The 27508-nt window shown below is 40.6% G+C and overlaps 1 protein-coding gene across 9 annotated transcripts in view; it reads left to right on the top strand.

The window, feature by feature from the left end:
- Positions 1 to 27508, top strand: part of mcamb (melanoma cell adhesion molecule b) — a 46738-nt gene that overhangs the window by 8374 nt on the left and 10856 nt on the right. For 5 of the 9 annotated variants that reach the window (XR_014877914.1, XM_085184594.1, XM_085184596.1 and 2 more), the window contains exons 2-12: positions 21414 to 21538; positions 21643 to 21868; positions 22401 to 22471; positions 22576 to 22663; positions 22760 to 22939; positions 23260 to 23390; positions 23497 to 23632; positions 23731 to 23846; positions 24055 to 24196; positions 24290 to 24414; positions 25943 to 26081. Coding sequence is in view for 7 of the 9 variants with exons in the window: in XM_085184594.1 (XP_085040720.1) it covers positions 21414 to 21538; positions 21643 to 21868; positions 22401 to 22471; positions 22576 to 22663; positions 22760 to 22939; positions 23260 to 23390; positions 23497 to 23632; positions 23731 to 23846; positions 24055 to 24196; positions 24290 to 24414; positions 25943 to 26081 (1479 nt within the window). In the remaining 2 variants the exon portion in view is untranslated. Of the gene's footprint in view, positions 1 to 21413; positions 21539 to 21642; positions 21869 to 22400; positions 22472 to 22575; positions 22664 to 22759; positions 22940 to 23259; positions 23391 to 23496; positions 23633 to 23730; positions 23847 to 24054; positions 24197 to 24289; positions 24415 to 25942; positions 26082 to 26978; positions 27066 to 27508 lie in introns of all 9 variants that reach the window. The other 4 variants (XR_014877913.1, XM_085184592.1, XM_085184593.1 and 1 more) reach the window with 1 other exon arrangement.

Genomic DNA, 27508 nt, shown 5'->3' with positions numbered 1-27508 from the left:
CACTTTTCATTAAGCGGTGAGAAAAGATTAGCTGTTTGTCCTTAAAAGGTTTGTGCTGATACCTCTGCTGACCCTATTGGTATTAAAAAGTAACCTGGTAGTTTCCAATTCTTTCAACATGCATAAAAGATGGTTAACTGATGTATTCGGTATGTGATACGTGCAAAAATATGACATGTGGGCAAAAACTGGGTTGAAAAAATGCCGATCATTTAACTTGATAAGCTGTGACACGTAACACTCGTTTACCACAGGAAATAAACAAGAAGCTGCGAAACGATATCTTACTTTGTAAAATAGGCCTGTTTTATTCACACATGCTTGCGGCAGTCACAATAGATTAATACATTTGTAATAAAACGAATGTTTTTCTGGAAAAAATTATTTTAGGCTTTGGTAGAATTGCTCATATTTTTGTGACTTCATGTGAAAACGGTATGAATAAGTCAGCGCTGGAAGGTGTTTGAGCTGTGAGACGAACAGAAGGAAACGAAGACAAAACAGAACACGCTTTTCATGAAACCCATATTTGTAGCCTAAACATAAAAACTTTGTAAGTTTGTGTGACTCTTGGAAAGCGTGGGAACTGTAAACTCCTTTGATATGATTGATCTCTTTCATTTCTTTAAGTGACCTCTGACCTTTTTTATTGCAGTACGAGGGATTGGGTGGCAGCACTTGAAAAGCCTCGGGATGAAGGGTCGTCTTACATCTTTGAGCTTCAGTTTTTTTTGTTTTGTAATTTGCATTCAACTCTGTTGGGAATTAATCTCACCTGTTACACTTTGACTCCAATTTGAGCACTAGAGAGCAGTTTATATTGAGGTACTTTTATATAGCATGCCAACTATACGTTAATAAGTCATTTATTAACTACTGTCCCTCTTTCTTTCTGTTTTGAAGCTTCGGCTCTTTACATAATTATGAACATGGCAGAGTGGGGTTTTTCTTGTTTCTTGTTTATTTTTTTATCCTTGTTCCACAGAGCTGAGACACGATTGTGTCTGAGATTACAATCGTGTCTCAGCTCTGTGGAATTATTTCATAGCAAATCAAAGCTTGAAATAAACCCAAAATGTTGTGTGGGTATTTTTAGTGATAAATCTTTTTATTGTGATAACGCTTAGCCGAAAACATCAACGCTGATTTTTAGATAACTGAAGCTTCTGTAGTTATTGAAAGGTGGGGCAAGAAACCAGTGTGCAGCAGTTAAATTGGGATTTGTTTTCAGATTTCATTGAAAACTGTTCAACTTCTGATTTAGACTGTCTCAACCAGCAGTGCAAACAGTACATTCAAAGTCAACAGTTAATGGAAAAACTGTGCTTTCCTTCCCCGCGAGTATGCCATGTGGATTGTTGGTATGTCTCTTTGGCTGACTTTGATGTACAAATGCATCCAATAATAATTGCAGTTTGCATCGGTTTTTATAAGTATCAGCTGTTTGTCTGAGAATAGATGCGGAGAAGAGGAAAGGTCTTAATTGTATTAGTTGTTCTATCACTCTTCATTAATTATAAGCTCACAGAGAATGCTTATTAATAGTGTATGTACGTCAGAAGCATGGAAGCAGCATTATCAGTAAACACATTAGGAGCATTTTGCCAATGAATTTATTTGTTATAGATAGAAATACATTCAGAGAACCCTGTTTTAATTTGACAGATCCTAAATACCCCCCAAAAAACACCAGGGCACATAAACATATATCCATTTATATTTTTCACTGTGCTTTTTCTATATACATTTTTTTTCAGGTAGAGTAGCTCATCTGTTTTGTAACACAAACATCTAATCAGCCGATCACGTGGCAGCAACTGAGTGCATTTAGGGATATTGACATTGTAGAGACAATCTGCTGAAGTTCAAACCGAGCATGAGAATGGGGAAGAAAAGTGATTTAAGTGATTTTGGCTAATTTGGATGTGTCATGGTTGGTGCCAGACGGGCTGGTCTGAGTACGTCTGATCTAGTAATGGTTGTGTGGGATTTTCCCACTCAACCCTCTCTAGGGTTTACAGAGAATGGTCTGAAAAAGGGAAAATATCCAGTGAGAGGCACTTCTCTGGGTGAAAATGCCCTGCTGATGTCAGAGGTCAGAGGAGAATTACCAGATCGCTTCGAGCTGATAAGATGCTTCCAGCAGGATAACACACCATGTCGCAAAGTTCAGATCATCTCAAACTGGTTTCTTGAACATGAGAGTGAATTCACTGTAGTCAAACAGACCTCTGGGATGTGGTGGAACGGGAGATTCACAGCCAACAAATCTGCAGCAGCTGTGTGACGCTATCATGTCATCACGGACCAAAATGTTTTCAGCACCTTTGCTGAATCACCTGCAGTTCTCAATAAAGTGGCCAGCTTGTACAAATTGCACATGTGAGCTCTCAGTATTGACCAATCCTGCAAAACCTCTCTTACTTTTGTAAATTCAGACTTTTTGTGACAATCTAAAGATCTGGGTTATCAATTTACAAATGTCAAAAACTTTTTTGAGACTATTTAAGAATAAATAGATCAATTTCTACTGACAGCTTATTACTTACAGACTAAAATTCTGGTATGTTTGAATTGTTTTTTTAAGGTGTGAAGATAGGTTTCAGTAATTTCTTTTTCCTACTCTCAAAGGTTGTTAGTGGTCCCCAGACGGCCCAGCTGTTCCTATTTGTCAGTCACACCGACTCTGATGGCAAACTGATGGTTTTAAGCGATCTTCGGGCCTTAAGTAATGATTAACATTCTCGAGCATTGCAGTAACTTCACCTAAATGTTGAAACGGACACTTTCACAATGTCAGAGAGAATGTGGGATGTGTGATCCGTGGACCATATTGTGAAAGAATTTCTCTCCAACGCTTCATAACGCTGGCGACATTGCAAAACTCACACTTTGCTCATTTTGTAAGGAAATGATTTTTATATCACGGTACACCGCAAAAACCTTTCTACTAATGTGACAACCATGAATCATCCTGTTGTAATGATTGCACAATCTCTTCTCTACTTTGAGATTCTTGCATTTGTGTATGCACTCCCTGTTTCTGCTGTGGGTAACCCAAAACCCGAGAATATGTCTGGGCTACATCCTGGAAACAGCTGGACAAAAATCAAATTGCATGCATGTAGGTTGAACGTATGCATGCTCTTGTCCCTGGATCTGCTTTCGTAGAGGAGGATGAGTTGAGCTGATGCTTTGGCCTCGGGCTAAAAATTATGGTGAGACTTTATGAGCCAAATTATATGAGCTGTACTTTATATAAAAATACAGCACAGCTCTCTGCAGAGTTCGGGAAACTGCACAGTCACTAATTCAAGCACAAGCATGAATAATCACATGGGTGAATGCCAGTTTAATGTGATGGTGGTAACGATGTTTGGTGCAGAATAGTCTTTGCTATTAAATGTCTCTTTATGAGTCATAATGATTCTTCTGCTACATGAAAACTTTTAGTGCATCTTAAAAATGTGAATATTATGAGAAAGTTTACATTTTTCCAAATGTTATTTTAAAAGTTAGTTTTTGTGTACATGTGTAAAGAGAAATACTAATACTATTTTCTTTACTTTAATTTGAATGATTATGATTTATACTTAATGCAGACCAGAAATCCAGAATCTCCAATTATTGGAATATTTTCTAAGGTCACTCAAAAAGGATTTACAGTACAGAGATGTCCAAGTGTGTTCACTCACACAGTCCATACTTTGTTGTGGCTTCTTTATGACAAATCACTGCATCATTGGCTTCCTTTGTCCTGCCTCTAATATTTGAGATGGGTGTTTCTCATCTTTGTCTTGATAGGTCAGGTGGGCTGTTTAGCCAATCAAACACGCTAATAACGAGATCAGCAAACTATTCAGTAGTAATTTGGCAATGTGGGCAGGTGCTAAGTGCTGCTGGAAAAGAAAATTGGCTCGTCCACAGATGGAAACATGATTTTGGACTTGATAGAGCACTACGGACCCACCAGCCACCAACACCATCAGGAGGACATGGCAAATCCTCACTGACTGTAGAAACACCTTGGATTCTGCACTTCTATACTCTTCCTCCAGACTCTAGGACCTTAATTTCCAAATGAAATGCAAATTTTATTTGTCATTTCTTTTAAAGTTCTCCAATGGACTTTAATTAAAAATCATCTGCAAAAATTCCCGTAGGTGCTTGTGCACTATGTTCTGCTAAAAATTTCCCTTCCAGTCAAATTTTGGTTAATTTGCGTTGATACAGCACTCTGCAAACAGCCAGCCTTTGCAGCGCTGACCTTCTGTGGCTTACACTCCTTATGGAAAGGCAGACTTCCAGACCTGTGCTGAACAAGAGAGACACTAAAGGTTTAAGGGACATTTTTGAGACACGATCTCAATAACTGCCACGAAATAAAAAACTCAAGAACTCTCTCTTTACAGAGTATAATACCACATTTATATCTCAAAAATCTTATCAAAGAAAAGAAGTTTTAATATGAGCATCCACACAGCTGCAGGTTATCAGGCTGCAAATATGTGACCCTGAAAAACATCAATGAGACATTAAAGCAGGAGAATAGTAAAACCAGTACCTGCAGAAATGCTGTCAGAGGAGTTTGAGATGGAAACAAGGTGAGTCTATGAGGATGGCCTTTGATTTTCCATTGTTCAAGAGTGAAGTGTGGTTTGCAGACTCCACTGCGGGCACACCTGCAAAGCTGTTGGAAAACTCTGTGCGATTACTCTGTAATCTGGCATAATGCACAGTCTAACGTGTTCTTGAAAGCAGTTCATGGCACCCAGGAGAGAGGTGTGGAAAAAAGTGTGCATGTGTTTTAAATTTGAGATCTAAAGTTCAGTTTGAAACCGCAGCAGAGATGGAGGCTTCAAACAGCATCAATTTCAATCATATATTGGAGGAATTGTTATGTAATTGGTGAGAATAAAGGTGAGGGAGTAGTAGCAGTGGCTGCAGAGGAATGTGGAATCGTCTCCGTCAAAGGCTGATGCACTGCTGGGGAAATTGTCTCTCTTCCACCCCGATGCTGATTTAGTGCTCCGCCGACTCTTGTTTCAGCTCTGAGGTCAAACACACACAGTCTCTCTGTGTCTCTGTGCTAAGTGTTGTCGGTGTGTGGGTCATATGTTGGACTATTGAAAAGGGAAAAACAACAATTCTTTTTTAAATCTTGATTTCTTTTCTCATGTAGCTCTCATTGGGTGCTGTTACAAAAGGAGTGTGTGTTGAGCGTGAGACAGGTGAGACAGGATGATTGGCCTGTGGTGGACAGACTAGTGTGGCCTTCAACTTGGAATTTATTTGGTGAATATCTGGTGGATGAAAGAGAATAAGAGCAGCTTAAACTTAATGTTTGAAGAGCTCAAATCTCTGGGACAATCTGCACTGAGGAATAAAAACACTCTCCAAGATGTCTCACATTCAGAGACCACAACCAAAGCCAGAAATGCTGTGTGGAACAATAAGAACTAACCGAGCGCACCCTGACATATAACATGTTGGTTTGTGGTTTGTGATTTAATTTGCATGGGTTAAATTAGCCTTTACTTTCTGTGTACCACTGTGCACCTGGTGTCAGTCTGCAATAACACTTAAATCCTCTCATTTCCCATGCTCTGTTGTGTTGTTTACAGCACCAACATGATAGCATGTAGAAGCTGCTCACCCGCGTGTTGATCCTTGGACCTGAATGTGTCCGCCGGGAGCTGCGCTGGCACAAGTGGAGACCGGAGGCTTGTTGGGGATTTCGGCCTGCTCTCTGTTAGTTCAACACCCTGCTTAATAATGGATGTTGTTTTTGTGCTGATCTAATGCACATTAGGATCCTTTTAACCTAATGCAACCTATGAGCCCTCAGCCCTGACGCCGTGCCGCTGACTCCTCAGAGCAGACTGATGTGTTTGCTGCAGCTTCACAGTGTTTAGTTATGGCAGATAACTGCTGGTTAACGGTTCCACTGTTTGTATTTCCCCCTCTTCTATTAGGGTATGTTTTAAAACTTCATTAGCTTTATCATTCTAGCTAATTTATTTTTCCAAACAAAGTTCCTTCTTTGAAATATTTGCCTGTATCTGGGTCACGCTGCACATTCAAGACACTGAAAGTGGCTGATATGATTCATTCATTTCATTTCAGTCTGCGTTCGAAGTAGAAACAGCTGATGCTCTCAAAAGAGATCATTGTTTTCGCCGCTTGGCTTGCTTCATAATTCAGCACAAACACCGCAGCATGTGGGGCATTTAAAACCGACATTTTTTTATTTGTCCTGTGATAAGTAGGCAAAGCTTTTGGCGACCGAAGCATGTGAGCAAGAGATGTGTGAGCACCAACGCTGGCGTTGTTTTTGTGAGATCCTGAGATGACGTTAGTGGGAATAACGGCATTAACCAAGAATCCACTGCAGCCCTTTAAAGGCTCGTAATGATATCTTTACCTCTGTTACGATGTACCGCCCAGTGAAATGTCTGGATAGCGCAGATTGATGAATTACATTTTTATTCGTTCATTCAGGTATAAAGCTGTTGCTGTGTTATAAAAGCCTTCAAGTGGTAAATCCCATCTATGCAATCTGTCCATGAGATGCAATACATCAGCACTGAAGATGCAGTAACAGAGCACATAACAGTTTCCCAGTCCATGAGACTTTTAGCTCTTGCAGCATGTTACAAATGACAAAAATCAAACACAGGAATGCTTTTATTATTAAATGCTTTTCTTGATGTTCATGTGAAATACAGTAATGTGGAAAAGTCTTGAGCCACCCCTCATTTCTTTATATTTTAGCTTCCAAAGAGCCATCTTTAAAGTAGCCTTGAGCAACCCGTCTCCAGGTTTTCTGGGGATCCTTAAAAGTTAAAAGATAAAAGTTTTACTACTTTCAGTAAAACTCTAAACCTGTTTTAAACTTTGTTGCAATATATGTAGAAACGAGGGGTGGCAACGACACTCCCCACTTATGGAGACTACATTGCACGTGTGGACCACAGAAGTATGAATTAAGCGTTAAGTGCAGTGAGAAAAATACACTCCTGTCAGTTTTCAGGCTCTAGGAATGGCAGCTGCTAAAGATTTAGTCTTTGTGATACTCGCACTTTAAGAATGTCGTTTTATCTGTTTTAATGAACACTTAAAAAAACGACATCTGCGCACAAAGGTTACAAAAGGATGTAAAAACAAAATGAATCGTTATTTCTGTCCACCTCAGAGTCAGTGGATTGAAAGCTTGAAGTTTGTGTATCAGGGATCTATCTTTAGCCATAATATGCCAGCAGCACACAGCACACATCTCATACTTCTGAAGCCATGTCATGAGACCGCTCTCTGCCCCCCCTGCCCTTCCCTCCTCTCAGTTTCTGTATCGTTACGATCAGCGTAGCACAAAAATATTGTCTCTGTTGGCCTTTCCCATACTTCCAAACTACGTGTGTTATTTTATTGCTGGTTGCTCGCAGAGCATCTGATTACGGAGACCATTTTTGCAGTCTTGGAACGTGGGAAAGAGGATGAAGGGGGCGTTTGTACCATTATGGGAGCAGACATAAGGAAATGGCCCAGTGAGATTCATTCCACTACACTCATAGACAGTAACGCAAGTGAGCATCAGTGTGTCAGATTGTGAGAGTAATTGCACAGTGTTTTCTTTCTTTTTTTTAATATTATGAGAGTAGTGGAGTTAGACATGGGAAAATGACCTCATCCTACATGAAGTCAAAAGTCACAGAGTGGACACATTTTTAAAAGTCTGTGAGTTTCTGAGTGTGTGGGCATAGTGGAATAGAATAATAAGGAAACTCTGAACAAGGGGGAGTACATCTTGTTGAAAAAGTAATTATCAAAGGCCGGGTAAGGGAGTGAACTCTCTTTGGAGCGTAGCTGTGGAGGGAAGACCAAAGAGCTGCTTATCAAAGAGGGGCTGGCCTCAGGTCTTTGAAACTTGCTGCTGAAGGCCTGTCCACAGATCTGTTTATGTTCTGGGACTGCTCAGAAATTTCTCTCACTCTCACTAATTCAAATGCCCTGATTTTCCTTGGCATTTATTAAAAAATCAAAAAATGGGAGTAAAGTTTTTCAATGTGACTCGTGTGGGGTTATGAAAGTGTCCCTGGAGCAGCTGGATTGTCAGGGTTATGTTACTAGGAGAAATCACGACAGCAAAATGGGACAAATGACAAAGTAAACGCTGGTGGAAAAAAAATGGTGATTCGACAAGTAGGAAAAGAAAACGCTGACTCATTGAACAAACCCACCCACCCACCCTTTAGCACCCACCCACCCTTTAGCACCCACCCATAGCCAGACGGTCTTTATGCTTACCTCACCATTGGCAGAGGCCTGGTTGGTAGATTTAAGGTGGGGTTATTCCAGGTATATGCAGGTGACATGACAGAAAACATGGATAAAGTAATGGTAGAATCCTCCTTGAATGCTGTGTTATGTGTCATTTTAGTTTTGTGAGGAAGAGTGAAGCTACCTGTGCTGCCTTCACAATAACAGGGTGGTGATATTTGGGATATTAAAATGCATTTTCACACTTAAACGAGTCTTCTTCTTCTTCTTCGTCTTCTTCTTCATCTTCGCTTTAGTGGACATCGGGCATTAACTTAACATCAACTTTTCAGCTAATTGTTGAGGGAAGAAAGAGCTCTCTGTCTTTTTTTTAATTTCCACAGCTCAGTTTAAAACACTTCAAGTGCTGTCAGAGGTGACCTTATAACAGAGCCATTCAAAGGTTTATTAGTGTTCTGTTGTAACAGTTGTGAGTCAGCAGAGCCCCCTCTGAAAGACACAGTCTGAGAACCGAGCCAGGTCTAGCTTTGGCTGATCTCTGTAACAGGTGGTCCGCTGAAATGTAATATAAAGTCAGCCTAGTCCCTCGCTATCTCCTCTGATGTGTGGTCTGCTCTGATTCTCTCCACTGTATTTACATTCTTTGTGTACTCCGTCTCCTCTGCCTTTTTGGAAAACGTTAATTCTGATGGCATGTTGAGTGGATCTGGCCGGCATTTGGCTCCAGAACACCCCGGGGATCTGTGTGTGGTGGAGAAAATGTCTGGCAGGTCAGCGTGACAAGTTGACCTTGTTTTCTCTGAAGCATTGTGAGAATGTGCAATTTGGTTGCTACAGCTGCCACCGTCCATCTCTTTGTCATTGGACTCAACAATTTAAACATCACCTGACCCCGCGCGGGCCCCAGACAGAGGAGTGCTCTGTTCCTACTCGCAATGCAGTGCAATATGGCTTCCTCTATCATCTATAATACTTTCAGTTCTTTCTTTGATTAAAAGTCTGTGCAACATCAGAAGGTGGCATCCTGGTGAGCTAAGTCTGCACTTAGTGTGCCTCTGACTTTGTTCAAAAACATAAAAACGCCCAGGCTCCTTCTCCACATCTTCTTTTCTTTTTTTTCTTTTTTTTTTATCAGAAGAGCATCTGTCTAGTAAAAGCAGAACCCCCCACCAAAAATAATCTCATAAAGATGCAATAAAAAAATCACAGGCGCTGTTTCTCTGGACCAAAAGAAGACACATTTTTATATAGAATTAAAGATAAATTGAACTATCATAGTACAGTCTGCATGCTGTAAATTGCTAAGGTCTAATTAATGCATTTTAAATGCATTTCCCCCCAATAGAATATTAGCAAAACCCTTTTTTATAATGAATATTTTAAAAGTACAATAAGTTATTTCTTACTTCCTCTCTCTGTCTTTTTCTATTCTCTTTTTCCAGGCGCATGGCTGTAAATGAAAGCAATACTGTGAAACTGTCCTTTAGATCAGAGGTGGGCATTTAATTTTCCCAATGGGCCACATGAGACACTGGGACTGTTGTGGAGTGCCGCACCAGTAATCTTATAAAGAGATCAAAGTAATACTGAGCAGAATTGATTTCAGCTTATTGCTAAATATGTGGTGTCCAGGCACAGCATCCTGTTTCAGTGGATAGAGCATCAATTCTGCTCAATATTACTTTAATCAATATTAATTCATTTAATTTTTCAATATCTCTTGGCTGGCCTCAGAACGCCTTGGTGTTCCCCCGGACAAGCTGGAGGAGGTGGCCGGGGAGAGGGAGGTCTGAGCTTGTCTGCTTAGGCTGCTGCCTGGCGATAAGTGTAAGAAAATGTATGATGTGATTAATTTACTGTCTTTATAAGCTTTATATAACTCTAATGTGTGCGGTCCTTCATAACAGTCCCAGTATCCCAGGTGATGTTATGTTCTAGGTGTTTATTGCACTTGTTTGTACACTCCGACCTCCTGCGTAGTGTTAGTGTTGGTCAAAATCACTCACGGTGCCCTAAAGATTGAATCAGCGCTCAACATTTTGTTAAACAGCAAAATCAACACCTAAACTGTTATCTTCCTGGATAATTTTCAATCTAATGACTTCAAAGGCTAGAGAAAAGACTCTTGTTTGCACCTGTGCAAATAAATCTTTCAGCTGTGATTCAGATCTAGCAAGTTCCTTCTACGTGCGTTCATCCCGCGTGATTAGCTGGCTATTCAGCACTAATGATCTAAAATGTGTGCTTAGTTTGATACTGACGAGCTTCATCTGGTTGAATCTCTCTTGATATGTTCACACTGAGTCCAGTTTTTAGATGCTGCTTCTGTTTGCTGCTGTCGGCAGGTACTCACAGCTTCATGAGAGCTGCTGTGTGCAGCCAACATGGAGCCATCCGCCTTGCCAAAAGTTGCATCAGTGTCTCCTCTGCATGGGAGTCCTGATTAATTACCTAAAGCCTCACTAACTTGTAACAGCTAATGCAAGCCAACAGGGTAAAAAGCAGCATGCATATTCATGAAGGGAAACCAGAACAATCACCCAGGTCTAAGAGGCTTCTGGTATTGACGCGTTAATGGAGAGATCCTTTACAATTGGCTTCGTGAACTGTGGATAATAAAAATATGAAAGATTATCTGCACAAATACAGCATGCACAATTGTTTGCAAGATATGAGAAATGCGTAACAAAATCCAGTGGTGACACATTATGTACATTTATTAATCCATGCTGGAGAAAAGTCAATCTTTCTTTTATTTGAGTGGATTACTCATGGCATTATGGAGAAATGTGTCTGCTGTGCCAGAGGTGTGTGTGTGTGTGTGTGTGTGTGTGTGTGTGTGTGTGTGTGTGTGTGTGTGTGTGTGTGTGTGTGTGCGTGTGAGGGTCTTGGTCTTGCGTGACATGTGTGCATTAAAATGCCTCATGTGACAAGGACTTCACTGTGTGTTTGCAAGAGTTACATTCTTTTGCACCATTTCACTGAGACAAGTTGACCAAACTCAGTTGTTCTACAGTGGATTTGTCAATCTGTCGAATATGTCTACAGTGAAAGTCAATGTCATTTATTTATTTAGAGATAAAGAATAAATGTGGATGTATTCCTGTTCACTGAGCCCTGTTATTAGCCTAAAAAAAAAGAAGAATCTCAGTTATAGACGCATCAATACTTTATTTTTCACGTAACATAATCTTGAAATGAAATAGTGCTAATAGTGTAAATAGATACCGATAAGAACTTTGATCCATTTTAAAACTCTTTCTAACAAGATAAGAGTCCTGTGACATGAGCAGGTGCAGTTTAATCTCCAGCTGCACGTGAGATACTTTAGTTGCGTCGCTTATAGCTACGTTCGAAGAGGGAAAGAAAAAGATGCAGAGGAAGGGGATGGTATCCATAAACAATTAAGGAAACTCGAGGAAGCAATTTATTTTTAGCTTTTATTTTTAGTCATATCTGCCATTGCAACTAAAGGCAACACCAGAAATTATTTTGTTGCCTCCTTGATCTTAGACAAAGGTACAAGGTCACGCTAATGCAACATTCATTTCTTATTAGTAGAAATATAACTAAAGTCTACTGATCCATTCAATGTAATCAGTGTAATCCATCCATCCTCCATCTTCTTTCCCAAATCGTTTTTGGGGGCTTTTCTTGCCTTTAATCGATGTTTTTAGTGAAGAGGAGACACGAAAGCGAGGAGAAAGAGAGCACGTGGCCTCGGGTCAGAATCAAACCCAGGCAGCTACATTTGGTTTTGCGGCATGTGGGTACATGCTCAGCCACTGAGCTAAAACGTCTTCATTTCCTTGTTTATTTGATAAATAAAAAGATAATCAGTGTTCCTTTTTGGGCCTCTCCAGCGTTCCTCTTGTGTTTATATTAGCCCAGCTGTGACCTTTTAGCTAGCCAACATGTCAACTACATCCGGCAATTTACTTTTCCACTTCAACAGTTACTTTATCAATGTTTAATAATAATAAAAATAATTACAAGCTAAGCTAATTTATACAAAGATTTTTTTTTAAATAACATTTGTGGGGAGTTAGTATTTTTAGTTAGCAGAAAATCTTTTCTTGATGTCAAGATGAACCAAAAATGCAGATTATGATCTTCTCATTTAAAGCTGCAATTGTGTGAAATGTTCACCGCTACATGTCATTAGATTGCAGATTCTGTTTTCATATCCCTCAGGATTCAATGGCATAATCCCATCCCATTATGGTAGCTGCTATAGGACAAACGTGTTAGTCAACCACGAGGGATCAAAAAAGATCCGATTTAGACTGTACCCCATGACTGCCAAAACCAAATAATGTCAGCACTTAGAAATAAATAAGAAAGTAAAAAACCAATGCGGTAGCTTAATTAAATATTTTGCAGTATTTTATGTTCACCCTCAGGTCACCTCAAAAACTCGTTCATCAGGAGTGAGTGAACTCCTATTGCTTCAACAACTATTACTTTTTAGCTTTAGCTGCCCTTTATACAGTCTGTTTGACCAGTAAATGTATTTTATAAACCATATTGAGATCTTAATACGTTGTTAAATATGCAAAGATTTAATGTTTAGTGATTTAACTTTAATTCACGGTATCGTCTAAGGTTTTTTCTCTTTATGTGCGATATCTTCACCTGACGATCTTTTGCTCTTTCTTACTGTGTGGAAAAAAAAAAAGATTAAAAGCCCGACTGCAGCATGAAGGGGAGACAGCGTCTACAGTTCCAACATTTGCAAAGCCATGGCTGCCTCTCTGTGATAATGCAGCTGCTTTGAATAGCTGTCATTACAAATGCCTGGCTGCTGAGTGGTTTTGAAGCCGTTTCATGACCCGACTGGGAAACTGCACCCTGAAGCTTGTCAGGAGCAAATAAAAGTTCTGGCACTTTGAATGGCTCTCTCCTTTATCTTTAGCCTGATTGCATTTCCTCCTTCAGCTCGCAGTACAGAGAGATGAGCTCTGCTGCCTCCATGTTACTTCTTCTTCTCTGGAGTATAACATTCGATGGTCGTCCATTCATGTTTTGATCCAGCGGATTCTCAGACTTTTCTTTTGGGCATAAACATGAATCGGGGGAATCCTTGCTATGTAAATATTAATACAGCACCTTAAAATGTAACCCTGGGACAGAGGAAGCTGATTATACAAGGACACTGTAATGCAAACAGAACTGCACTTTCTCTCCTTTAGATACATGAATTCAGGGCCGTGTCTGCCTGCTGACCGCTGCAGATTCACTGAATTAAGCGTTTGGGGAGCAGCGAATGAGACGTAGCAGAGAATGAAGTGTGTCATGTGCTAGCTGTTCTCAGATGTTTGCAGTAACATAACGATGTGCTTATTTCATGAGCCGAGGCTTACGTTCAGGTCAGTAGTTACAGCTTAGTGACGTGTGTGTGCGTCTGTGAGCGCACATCTTACAGACAGACAAAAAAAACCCGCCAGGTTTCCTATGTCTGTTTTCCATCGACCTTAGTAATCGTCTCCTCGGCCGCTGCTTGCTTTGATCTGATCTTTTTCTTTCTGTCAAATCTGAGAAAGTGCTTCTGGCCCCTTCTGGGAGCAGACTTAACATCAGCCTGTTCCTCCATATTTGGGATATTTTGACAGATAGCGCCCCTATTTCACCTGAAATCTGCTCTTGCTCTTATTTAAAATAGAGAAAACACCGTTTTTATGAAGACAGTCAGGAAATATTGGTAATAAATGAATCTGTCAAGTTGGAGGGTTTTGAAAATGAACATGCCAGGCTTTAGTTTCCCTACAATATTTACTTAGGCACTGACAACACAGGTTAAGGAAGGAAAGCCCGGTAGATTATTTTGGCTAAACGTATTCACACGGGTGGGGTGGGTGGGTATTTTCAGGCTGTTTGTTGGAGTCACGGTCCTGCACTTTATTTCCTGTCAAAAATCTAACTGGAAAACAAAGAAGTAGAATTTCCCTCCTGTGCGGTGTAAGATGAAATCTCCCTGAAACAGATCATAAGGATGTAATGCAGAGATGTTTTGTTTTGTTTTTTTCACAGAGCTGTTGTTTTAGCTAAAGTTAATTGTGCACTTTTAATGATAATCATCTGTATCTGTGTTATGTACAGAGGAAAATAAAAAGAGACGTTAACTAAGAAAATGAGAAATGGGGGTGGAGGGTTTCCTGTGGGGCACCGTGATGGTGCACTGTCTGTGGGATTGCATGCGTGTGCTTCAGCTTTCTCCTCTTGGGTAACTTTTGATTTTTTAAATTGTCTGTAGGTGTGGTGAGGTATTTGTTGTCTTTGGCTCGGTGTCAGCTTGGATGAAAAACGAGTGAACGATGGATTTTCCAGCCATCCTTGTGGGGCGCGGTTCCTCACCTAGACCACCATTTTAAAAAGAGCACAGGACAGTTAAGTAGAACGCCAGTGAATGTGCTGAAGGTGTGCGTCCTGCCCTCTCCTCTGGCGATCATCTGCGGTCTGGGCTCGTTGCCAGAGGAAACAGGCGGCAGACTCAAGCCTGTCAATGAATCCATCGCGGTGCTAAACGTAAAACAGATTCCAGGCTTTGAACGACCACATGGACCATTTCTTCTGTGCTCTGTACCTGTCAGATGGAGGCCTGCAGTGTTAAAATAAATGCACCCTGGCTTCACTTTGCTTGCTGATTAGTAGCAACTAGACTTTTGTATGTATTCAAAATTGCTTGCACTTGTTATCATAGTCAGAGGCATGAAAGAAAAGAGATTTTGTAGGTGTGGGTGAGCATCCACAGATGCTAAGAGCTCAGCAGGAAGCATTTTTAATCAAACAGTAACAGATAGCAACCAATTGTTTTGTTAACAATGAAATCAAAGACTCCTGCGAGTCTTTGACATGACTTCCTCTTGAGCTTATTGTCTCTTATCCTGCGTGCCTCTGCCGTGTGAGCCTCTTATCTTTAAGTGGGTCTAATTTTGTGTTTGAATACAGTGCACCCTCTTTTGGGATGGACTGTGCTTTGCAGGGACAGCTAAACTGAGACAGCTATCTCTGTAGAGGGAATCACCTGCAGCTTTGACTGGAGCGTCTTTGTAAGAGCTGAAGAGAGATGAGAGCTCTTTGAGGCTTGATTATCAGTGCTGACACACATATGGAGCTCTCATATGCAGATGTGTAAGATCCAGAATTCAGTTTTCCTCCTTCTGCAAAGAAGAAAAAGCTTTGAGCTTTGATTTATTGTTGAATTTGAAGTCCAAATTTTTTCACTCCAAAAACAAATTAGTTTTCATTGTCTGTGACAACTAGTGCAATCACTGATATGATGGCATTTTCAAAAGTAGATTTCAGTCATTCAGGTTTTTTTTTATTTTTTAAGTTTTGATTCTGATCTAGTGAAATAGATCTAGGGATCTCGTCTTTGGGTTCCTCCTGTTCAGCGGCTTCACACTCGACTTTAAACTGCTCCAATCCCCCATTATTATACATGCTGAGATTGAAGTAGATCAGGTGAGATGAAAGATTGCTGAGAAAGACAGAGAAACATGGTTCTTGTGCAGCACTTTCCTACTCTACCTGAGCACTCAAAGAACCTTATGCAACATGCCACATTCACATCTGCTTAAGTGCTTTCTATCTAACATTCCCACTCCAATGGATGCACTGCAGAGCAACATGTTGCTAGTATCTTACCCAAGGATACTTTGGCATGCAGACTGGAGCAACCAATAACCTGCTCTACCTGATGAGCTACAGCCACCCCGGGTGGATGCAGAGACCCCATAGATTCAACACAGAGCTGGAAACATCCCTCAGTGATTCTGGTCCATATTGACATGATAGCGTCACACAGTTGCTTCACATCCATGATGCCAAATTTTCCGTAACATCCCAAAAATGCTCTGTTGGATTGAGAATTGGTGTCTGTGGAGGACATTTGAGTACAGTGAACTTATTGTCATGTTCAGAAAAACAGTTTGAGATGGTTTGAGCTTTGTGACATGGTTATATATGAATATTAATTCAATTCAATTCAATTCAATTTTATTTATATAGCGCCAAATCACAACAAATGTCGCCTCAAGGCGCTTCATAGATACAGAGAAAAGTCCAACAATCATATGACCCCCTATGAGCAAGCACTTTGGCGACAGTGGGAAGGAAAAACTCCCTTTTAACAGGAAGAAACCTCTGGCAGAACCAGGCTCAGGGAGGGGCGGCCATCTGCTGCGACCGGTTGGGGTGAGAGAAGGAAGACAGGATAAAAGACATGCTGTGGAAGAGAGACAGAGATTAATAACAGATACGATTCAATACAGAGAGGTCTGTTAACACATAGTGAGTGAGAAAGGTGACTGGAAAGGAAAAACTCAATGCATCATGGGAATCCCCCGGCAGCCTACATCTATTGCAGCATAACTAAGGGAGGATTCAGGGTCACCTGGTCCAGCCCTAACTATATGCTTTAGCAAAAAGGAAAGTTTTAAGCCTAATCTTAAAAGTAGAGATAGTGTCTGTCTCCCGAATCCAAACTGGAAGCTGGTTCCACAGAAGAGGGGCCTGAAAACTGTAGGCTCTCCCTCCCATTCTACTTTTAAATACTCTAGGAACAACAAGTAGGCCTGCAGAGCGAGAGCGAAGTGCTCTAATAGGGTGATATGGTACTACAAGGTCATTAAGATAAGATGGGGCCTGATTATTTAAGACCTTGTAATTATACTGCAAGCAGCCATCAGAAGATGGAAACACTGTGATCATAGGCTGTGGCACTTAAAAGATGGTCACTTTGTACAAAGGGGCCCAAAGTTTGCCAAGAAAATATCCTTCACACCATTACATCACTGCTGGCAGCCTGAACCGTTGATATGAGGAAGGATGGATCCATACTTTGATGTCTTTTATGCCAAATTATGACCCTAACATCCAAAATTTGAGACTTTTCAGACCAGGCAACATTTTTCAAATCTTCTGCTGGCCAGTTTTGTTGAGGTCAGTTTCCTGTTCTTAGCTGAGAGGAGGGGCACGCTATATGGTCTTCTGCTGCTGTGACTTCAAGGTTCAGCATGTTGCACCTTAAGAGGCGCTCTTCTGCATACCTTGGTTGTAAAAAGTGTTGTTGTTGTTTTTTTAGTTACTGTTACTGCCTTCCTATCTGGCTATTCTCCTCTGTTTTCTGATATCAAAATGACATTTTCACCCAGAAAGTCTGAAACCCTTTTTCAGACTAAAGCCCAAAGATAGTTGTGTTTCATGAACTACCAATAGATCAGCAGTTTGAGAAACACTAAGACCAGCCGATCTGGCACCAACAACCACGCCATGTTCAGCCAACTTCAGCAGGTTATCTTGACCATCTTGCCTAAATGCATTGAGTTACTTCCATGTGATTAGCTGATTAGAGTTTTTTAATGAGCAGTTGAACAGCTCTCTGTCAGCTTTTGCAGGACTCCCTGTTCTTGTTGCTGCTGAGGATGTCCCTTTATTTCTGGGATTGCTGTCATGCTGCATACTGATTTTTAGAGGCCTCCTCAATGGCTTGGTCTGATGCATGATGAGAGAATAAACACGTAATATATCCAGAGTTGACTGACGGTTCTATTGCATGATGGAAAATGGAGTGGATACTTGAATGAAACAAGTCAGGTAAAGTTTCTGACCTTTTCCTACATCAAGATTTGTAAAAAACATGAAAACACATTGGTAAGGAAATCGATTTATTTTAGATATAATAATACCAACATCAGTATGTGAAATCATTGTCGCAACACTTGTTAGTGGAAAGAATATCATTTGCAAAGTGGAAACCGTGGAGAGGTCCAGCTTTCTGCTGCACAGCTTTTTCTCTGTCACGTTTATTTAAGTCTGATATCTGCTGCACACCGACTAATATCCGTTCTCTCATCACGAGGAGCGCATCGATCCAATGCATTGCGGGCAGCTTCTCTGATGGATGCACTGTGGAGATGAATACTCGTCAAGTTACTAATGAGATGTGATTGAGATTCCCATGAGCAAACGCTCCAGCTGTCAGACGTGATGGGGAAAGAGTTTTCAAAATATAAAGCTTCAACTGCACAGCAGCAATCTCAATCCCAGTTGTTACTGTAGGTGAGTCCTCTGGTTGGGGATGGGGTGCTGCGAGTGAGTCAGCGTTGTCCTTCCGTCGCTAATGGCCAGGAAATGTCTGTGTTGGAGAAACTAATTGGATTTCTTTAACAGGAAAGCATCCGTCCAGCTCCATTAGTAAACAGTAACACGCAGCAGAGCGGGAGAAAAGGGGCGGGGGTTGAGAGACAGGAGGTGAGGAAGAGAAGGAAAGTATGTTTGTTGTTGTTGCAGTAGTGAGGGGTTTAGCTCGGGGGCAGCTGTTACTGTAAACGTGCGTTATCCAATGAAATGATGATTAGATGAAACAACAGGAGTGGAGCAGGGATGTGTGTGGGTGATGAGCTCATCAGTGGACAGTCCTGGTGTTGTGATAATTCACTTTAACTGCCAGACCACACATCTGACACTTTTTCCTGGATGGAGTGTCTTTTGATGTTGGACGCAGGATAATGTCCTTTCTAAAAATACATATTTGGAGTTTTTCTTTTGGAAGGAGCAAAAACTGCTTTACCAAGTTTTCCCTGTGCTGCGCTCCACACTCATCGTAGGTGTATGTGCTGCAGTAGTAGCTCTAGTTGCCTCAGCAAGTTATGCTCAGATTTGTCATTAATACAAAGAGTGCACAGCCACACGTGTCCACCAATATTTTACTTAAAATGTTTGGGGAAAAAAACTCACTGAAATTTCCAGTAATGTATAAAGCTAAAAGCTAAAACCTTTAATATCTTTTTAGTGTCAACGCTTACATCATCTTCTTTGATCATTTGGATCACAGCACATAGATTTTTGTAATGCTAGCAGGGTGAAGCGATGACAGAGCGGAAAGGAAGTGTCATTTCTCTCTAATTTATCAACAACTGCCAATAAAATCCATAGCTTCATCAGTCATCGACTTAACTGTGACTTTAACAATAAATAACAAAGCCTTAAAGCTCTGTGTTTTATGTATAAACGGAAGTAACAGTAGACAGCTGTGTGATGACAGCTGAACTGTGTCCAGGTTACGGTTATGGAACAAGGATAAGTCCACCTAAGAAGCAGGATGTGGGCTTATCCGGGTAACTTCAGGTTTAACTCTGTGTCTTCACTATTACAAAGGTGATACATCACCATGGTAAATTATTCTGCAGACTTAACTGGCTCCATAGAAGGTTGTATTTGAGATTAGAGACCAACATGAATGAAATCACCGTTTAATGACCAATCAGTGCGCCTGAAAATAGCTTCACCAATCCTGTTTGATACCTCAGTAACTGGTGTGCAGAGACTAAAGCGGCTGAAGTCTTTCCGCCATGAGCATCAGTTATAAAAATAGATTACTACAAGCAACTGTATCCCTTAATGCAAATGGTTTTAAAACAGTTTCATTTTTCTTAATATATATCTAGAAATATAATAATTAGGTAATTAGAGCAATTTATTATGCAGATTTTTTTTTCTTTCTTTTTTTGATCTCAGACCATAGTTTTCCTCACACACACACACACACACACACACACACACACACACACACACACACACACACACACACACACAAACTTATATTGCTGCTTTGTGTGTGGCTGTTTTGTTGCTTTCATCCTGTATTGTGAGCTTGACCACTTCATATGTTTGTTTTTGTATCTTTTTATCTTCATTTGTAAAATCAGCTGCTTTGTGCCAGTGGACTTTTCCAGGTTTGTGTTTGATCAGAAGTTACCAGTGCTACATGCTAAGCTATGCACTCATAGCTAGATTGATAAACTGTTATAAATAACACACAGTATCGTTTTTTAACTCACATTTAATTTTAGTCTTTTTAAATATGTACTCACCATGAATCTGGTTAAAAACTGTAAGTGGTTCCTGAAGCTCAAACTGCTTATTGCAGGACACTTACAAATCATATTTACACTCTCTTAAGCTTCGATTGACATAAACTAAGATGTTTCCTGTCATTGCTCACAATACACAGACACTCAGGAAAGATTAAATCAAACCTGGCAGCCTCATGACCTCCAGGCTATATCTCTCATTGGCATCTCAAGCATCCACTGAGACACTGGGATGTAAAGTGTAATTGGGGGGTCCCTCCTTTAGATTTAAAGGATGCCTCACATCAGGAGATCCTGGAAGGGGGAAAAACCACTCGGTCTTCAGAGGCAGATCATAAAGGAACAGTGGGGCTACTATGTTGCCTGTAAATTGGGCCTTTCTTCCTGTGAGAGGGTGACATGTTGGAATGCAGCACATTAATGTGGACATGGGTGGGCTTCTCATTCCTGTCATAGCATCTCCCTCTTCCTTTTGACTCGCAACAACATTCTTCCCTGTTATTTATTTTTGATTCTTTGCCTGTTTGGGGTTTGTTGTATCTCCATCTTGTCCAGTTAGTGGTTAAGCGTTTGTTGTTCTTGTTGATATAAGGATGTTATTGCCGAATTTCATGTATCTTGGTATGGATGCAAGAAATTCAGGGCCAGAAAAAAAGTTTGATGTGATTTAAAAACAACTTCTCCAACACATGCTTTTCTGCCAAGAAGTTGTTTGGTGTATCCTTGGAGAGAGGAAAGAGGACAAGGAGACTTGGTGGTAGAGTGAATGTTAGTAGAGAAAATTTAAAGTAGGTAGGCAGTAGTGAAGAAAGTACATGGGAGTAGTGGGAGTACTGGGAGGCTAGGCGTACAGCAGGGAGAGGGGTAGGCTGGATACTAAAGGAAGGACTCATATTAACTGGCTAGACAGAGAGAATAAAGTGTGTCCTGGTATGAAGCTTGATGGTTCCCTGTTGCAGCATTATACTGGTTTGCTGAATCAGTCATATCATTTTAAACTATATTTGCATAAAGGCTGACTGTGCCACTAACTGTCATACAGCAGCTGGCTACACAACGGCTACAGAGCTGTGAAAATAATGCCATGGAAGTCATGTCAGTGAGTCAGAGTGTAACGGTCCTCTTTTAAATGAGAAAAGAGATCATTTTAAAGCTAAGTAGATAATTAGTTGTACGTGCAGCACCGAATTGCTTAATAATCTGGTCAGTTCTTTTAAAAATATATATATGTTGGTGGGTAATTTATTGTATTTTTTTCAGCTTGGGCCTTAGTGGAGGTGAACATGGAGGACAAAGTGGAGGTAATGGCTGGAGAGACGGCTCAGATCACCTGCATGTTTACAACTGACGAGGGCCTGGGCGGCACCACCATACAGTGGTTCTATGTGAGTTTGGTGAAGCTTAGCGTGCACAGAAACACACAGATGTGTGATGGGTGTCACGTTTCTCTGTTTGATTGATTTTTGATTCTGTAAACTCTGACCTTTAGGTGCTACCTAATAAGGAGAGACAGAGAATCTACAACAAGGAACCAATGCATGAGGCTGCAGAACAAAACACACTGTTCACGCATCGGATCAGCTTGAACGTCAATGGAACCGCTGCTGTGCTGGTTATCAGAGATGTGGGAGTGAAGGACAACTTGGAGTTTATCTGTGTCATCAAAACTCTCACACCCGAGGAAGCAGAGGGACGAACCCAGCTCCAAGTGTTTAGTAAGACTCTGAAAGCTTTTATTGCTTTTTCTATGCTGTCTGCTCTCTCGCACTGAAACGGTTGTTTTCATTAAGCAAGTCATCAGTCTCCTCTCTTAATGTATGCTGCTCCATATTTTCCATATATTTCTTACTGCTGCTGCTACAAGTTAACAGATCAACTTCAGATATTGTATCTGCTTCATTTGCTTTGGAAGAAAAACAAAAGAAGATGGAACAGACCTCACCTGTTCATGAAACTGCTTACCAGTTTTCCTGGCCAATTACCTTTTTTGTCCAATTTAGGTCCAATTACTTTGCAAAACCTCTTAAATTAAAAACTGCTTTCAAATCGCATTTGGATTTTTCGATTTAAAGTCCACTGTGTCCGGAGGCAGAGATTGTGTCTTTGTCCAACAAATTATGGAACTCACTGTATTAACATACCTATAGTGTTACAATATTTCTGACATTTTTAGCTATCAGAATCTATGATTGTTTCTTTCTAAATGCTTCCTTTTCTAGTTCTTATCTCTTCTTACGTCTTGTGCAGAATCACCAACCTTTCCTACAATTGAGGCCGTGGAAACAGGGATATCAGTAAATGAAGAAGATCAATCCAAGGTGAAAAGGTTTTTGGCAATCACAAACATCAAAGACTAAAATTACAAAATGCGAGGATGCAATTTTATCATTTGAATTTCCTTACCTACCCCTTCTTCCACTAGATTGGGTCTTGCAGGGTCAAAAACGGATACCCAAAGCCAAAAATCACTTGGTACAGAAACAACATGCCGCTTCGCAATACTCGACATGGTAAGGCAGATTGATATTTAAAACTGGAATGCCTTAGCTGTTTCAGTTTGTGTCTGTCCTGTTCTTTTATGTTTACAGTATTTTTATTTCTTTCAGAGGTGGATGTAACCTCCAGCACCACTATTGAATGGAGTGGTCTTTACTCAGTCCAGAGTGAGCTGACAATGAAAGTTAAGAAAGAGGACAAAGATGCAGAGTTCTACTGCGAAGTCGTCTATTTTGTCCCTGGAGCGACCAAGATGACAGAGAGTCAGCGCATTAACATCTCTGTATACTGTGAGTTTCCCCAATTGAAACCAAACTGGCTTGGATTTGGTTTCCAGTTCATGCAATGTTCTTGAACACCTAACTAGAAAAACTAGAAACAAACTAGAAGAAGTTTCTTAATGGATCTGTTTTGATTTTTTGAAGTGGAAATGGATGCTATAGTTTCTCATGAAGTTCACTAAGTTAAAATAACACTATTGTTTAAGTATTATAGGATATTATACTAATAACATTTTCCTTAATTTGATTTGACAGGCCTCAGAGTTTCCTATTTTTAAGGATAGTTCAGGTTTGCAGTTTAATCTTGAATTCATCTCTCTGTGTTTTAGATCTCCCCACTGAAGTAAATATTTGGGTGGAGTCACCAAAGGGCAAAATCAAGGAAGGGGACACACTTGAGCTTCGCTGCGATAACAATGGCAACTATCCATCCTCAATCACCACAATTAAACACCAAAATGTAAGAAAATCAGCACTTCCATACTCCTCATTCATGTGGAAATGGTTGTAATTCGATGTTTTCCTGAGCACTTTGAGGACATTAAAGTTAATCTTGAACTTTGCAGAGTGAATACTCTGTGGACAACAAGACAATGGTGCGGACTAATGTGACGCGTTTAGACGGTGGAGTTTATGAGTGCACCTTTACGGAAACGGATAACTTTGAGGAGATCTCAGGGAGTACTAAGGTGTCGGTTAACTGTAAGTATTTTACTCTGGATGAGCTTTTCATCAAATACATTTTACCAGTAGGTTCTCTGTTTGACTTTTATGCCTTGTTTCTCTGTCTGTGTATGCAGACCTTGAATCTGCTGTTATAACGCCTAAAGACAGCATTGCGGTGATGGAAGGAGAGGAGCTGAAGGCCAGCTGCAATGCCCTGTCTTCTCTCCAGACATCCACAACCTGGTTTAAGGTTACATAGATACATACATACAATACAATACAACTGCTTGTCTAACAGTAACAAGCAAGATGCACTTAGAAAACAACCATTTCACACTGTGGCAGAGTCAGGGTTGACTAGGTTGACTAGAGGCCTCTAACACCTATTTCACCCAGTACTTAGATGCTCATTTAAACGTGTTGAGTCAAACAAGCTTTTTTTGTTCACCTTTGTCTAGAATGAAAAGTTGGTGTCAAAAGGCAACACTTTGAGTGTGAAGAGCGCAACGTTAGAAACAGCAGGGATGTATAAGTGTGTTGTGACCGTTCCTGAGATGGAGGGGATGAAAACCAGCGGCATACTTCAAGTCAATGTTAAGGGTGAGTTGTATTTTCTTTAAATGAGACCATGTTCAAAGTTTGTGACTGCATAGTTATTGCATAAGGTTGTATTTCTTGCTACTCTTTCTGCAGGTTCGCCACAGATTTTGGGGCCAGATGTCCAAGAAGTGGAGACTTATGAGACAACTGTTAATCTGACCTGCAGTGCCAGAGGGTTTCCTGTTCCCACAATTATGTGGACAACTTCTGATGGGAAGGTACAGCAGAGGGAAGCTTCTCATTCTCGGCTTAGTCACAGCCACAACAGAGATCTGCTTATTCCAGTTGTGACTTCAACAGGTTGATCCAAAGTCCTCCAGACCTCCATTTTAATAAATGCGTCCAGTGGGGCAAATAGTGGAACACAATTTTTAACTTGAATTTTAAACTTAACTTAAATGCATTTTCTCTCCAATACTGTTGTGGTATTTTGCCGTTTACGGCACACGATTAAAAAAGAGCTGGCTGGTGGACTGTGGGTGAGATTTCACATTAGTATGGTCTTCACTTTTGTACAGTTTTAATAGTCTTAGTAACCACAAATCAGCAAGTCCTGCACAGATTAGCAATACAGATGCAGGAAAATTGAACAAAATGTTTCAACAACTACCGGACATTTTGTGCCTCAAGATATTTTGTGCAGTGATTTGTTTTATGATTAAAAGTGTGTGTTAGATATGTCCATCAGCCTCAGTTATGCAGTTGTTTAGTACTAAAGCAAGCTAACTTTCTAGAGCAAAATGGTAAAAATGGTTAATTAGCATTAGCATGCGAACATTATCATTTAGCTGACATCACATCAGATTCTCACTGATTTAAGCAGCACTGGTTGGTAGTGGTGCAATGGATCAATAAACTCACGGTTTGGATTGGATCACGGTTTTAAGTCACGGATCGGATCAATTTTCGGATCAGCAAAAAACGAAACAAGACAAGAAAAATTAATTTTTTTGCCCATTAAAAAACATTCAACTCAATACTCATTCCACGCAATTATATAAAAAACCAATTAGGGTCTATATAGGGCAGTACAGTCTTTGTATCTACCACTCCGCTGTGATATAATGAGCGGTCACAGTCACGTAACTTTCCGTTGCCCTGGAGGTCCACCCATCTGTAGTTGGGCAACAGAAGATGTCTGGGACAGTTCAGCCATAACTTTAGACTTTTCCTGCTCATAAAATGCTTGGAACGATCTTGTCACTGAAGTGGATGCGCAACTGGATATCATAGTGTGGCTCAAGCATGTTCATCATATGTTTAAACGCCTTGTTTTGCACAATGGAATAGGGCCTCGCGTCTGCAGCTAAACACCCCAATAGCTTTAGCCCGGTCAAATTGGGCAGCAAAGGGCTGCTTAAATGCCGCAAACTCCTCTGCTCCTCCACTTGGACCGCTAGCGTTGGCCATGACTATTGCAGACAGACTGACCACGCCCACCATACACTTTTTTTTTTTTTTTTTCGAATCTTCGGATCACCAAACCATGGAGTGGGATCGGTTCTGATCACGGATCAACAGTGATCCGTTGTACCACTACTGGTTGGATTTTACTGAGTTAGAAATAAATTTGATTGGACTGACAGAGCTAATGCTAGCTAATGTCTAATTTACCTTCACGATGATGATGGGCATGCAAACCTTTAGTCTTTGGAAGTCTATATCAATATTGTGCTCAACTGTCTTCTCACCTGTTTGCTCTTGGATCTGCTTTTCTATTTCTGTCTTTAACTGTCCTTATTGCAGAACCTAAATGCATTGCAAACAGAGACTGAAGATGGCGCTCAGAGTGTGGTCACTTTCAAGATCACCTCCAATGTGAAAGTTTTCTGCAATGCCAGCAATAACTTTGGCTCTAAAGTGGTGGAGTTCAACATCAAAGCCAGTGAGTTCTTGCAGCCTGTGCTTCCTTTCTGCAATCTTTGTAGTTAGTAGTTCAGTCAGGTTCGTCACAGAGTTTAGAGTTCATCATAGCGCAGATGGCTCATCATAGATGGCTGATTACAAGATCTTTCTACGGACACTAGAATACACTGTATTCGACGAAATCCACTGCTTTTGTTTGAATGATATATTTCTGTTAGTTTTCTGTTCCAGCTATTAATACAAACAAGGAATCTTTCTTACATGGAAAAGTTACTTATGGAGTTCTTCTGTGTCTACATGTCTCTGCTATGCAGATGATGTTGAGTTGTATTTATCAAACGATATGACAAAAATCAGTTAATTAAGCTAGACGTAAGGCCTTGATCTATGAAATATTGGTAAACAGCGGGTTCAGGAGACAGACTCTGTCTGCTTTTAAGATTTGGCTTCGAGCCTTGTTCATAAAACAGGTGATCCTGGAAAAGTCCTCAGTTATCCTGCTGTAGGCTCAGGCTGTTGGTGGACTTCATGAGGTCCACTGACCAGGTCTTCTCCACTCCCCTCTTTTCACTCCTGATATGTTTATATGTCAGTACTGCATGTCATTAACTTTAGTCATTTCTCTTCCAAAGTTTTGTCTCCCTATTTTTTTCTCTTCTCTTTCCATTCACCCTCCATCCTGACCACGGGGGAGTTCTTCCTTCCCTCTGTCGCCAAGTGTTTGCTCAAAGGGAATCCTCTCATTGTTGGGTTGTTCTCTCTAATATTAAGGCGATCTTGTCTGTGATTGTTCAATCTTTATATTTTTTGTTGTTGTTTTTCACATTCTTCACCCTGGTAACCCACATGTCGTTTAATGGGCACCCATGTGTAAATAACAAAATGACGTCCTTTCTGTGCCTCTACCTGCTTTTAGTTTTAAACACCATATTAACAACAATCACTTCCATGCCAACAATCAGCACTACCACACGATCAACCACTACTATATCCAGTGACACAGGTAAGACCACAGTTACACTGCTGTGTCTGTTTTTCATCATGCAAACGAAACCAGCTGCTAAATGCAAAATTCAATTTGACTGGGAAAGAGAGATTTTTAACTTGTCAAAAAGCTCCCAGCTCAAATTTGCGAGACAGGCACACTCTCTGTTTTTACCACGAGGCTTCAAACATTTCCTTTTGAAAAAGCTCATAATTATAACTGGCGACCATGAACCATGCCTTACTTGTGCTGCTATCGGCTGAGACTAATGTTACTCCCATGATGCACTGAGCATTTCTACATTCTTTTCATTCCCTGTGTGTTTATATGAAACTACTGCATGCTATTGATTTTTGTCTGTCTTATATCTTATACTTTGTGTTCTGTTCTTGGCTCTTCATGCTCTCCTTCTTTTCTCTTTCTTTACACTCACTGGCTGCCCCTCCCTGAGCCGGTTTCTG

Source organism: Neolamprologus multifasciatus, chromosome 14 (assembly GCF_963576455.1).
Source record: "Neolamprologus multifasciatus chromosome 14, fNeoMul1.2, whole genome shotgun sequence".
Classification (NCBI taxonomy): domain Eukaryota; kingdom Metazoa; phylum Chordata; class Actinopteri; order Cichliformes; family Cichlidae; genus Neolamprologus; species Neolamprologus multifasciatus.
Note: the sequence above shows the minus strand (reverse complement) of the source record. Positions and strands in the feature narration are given on the sequence as shown.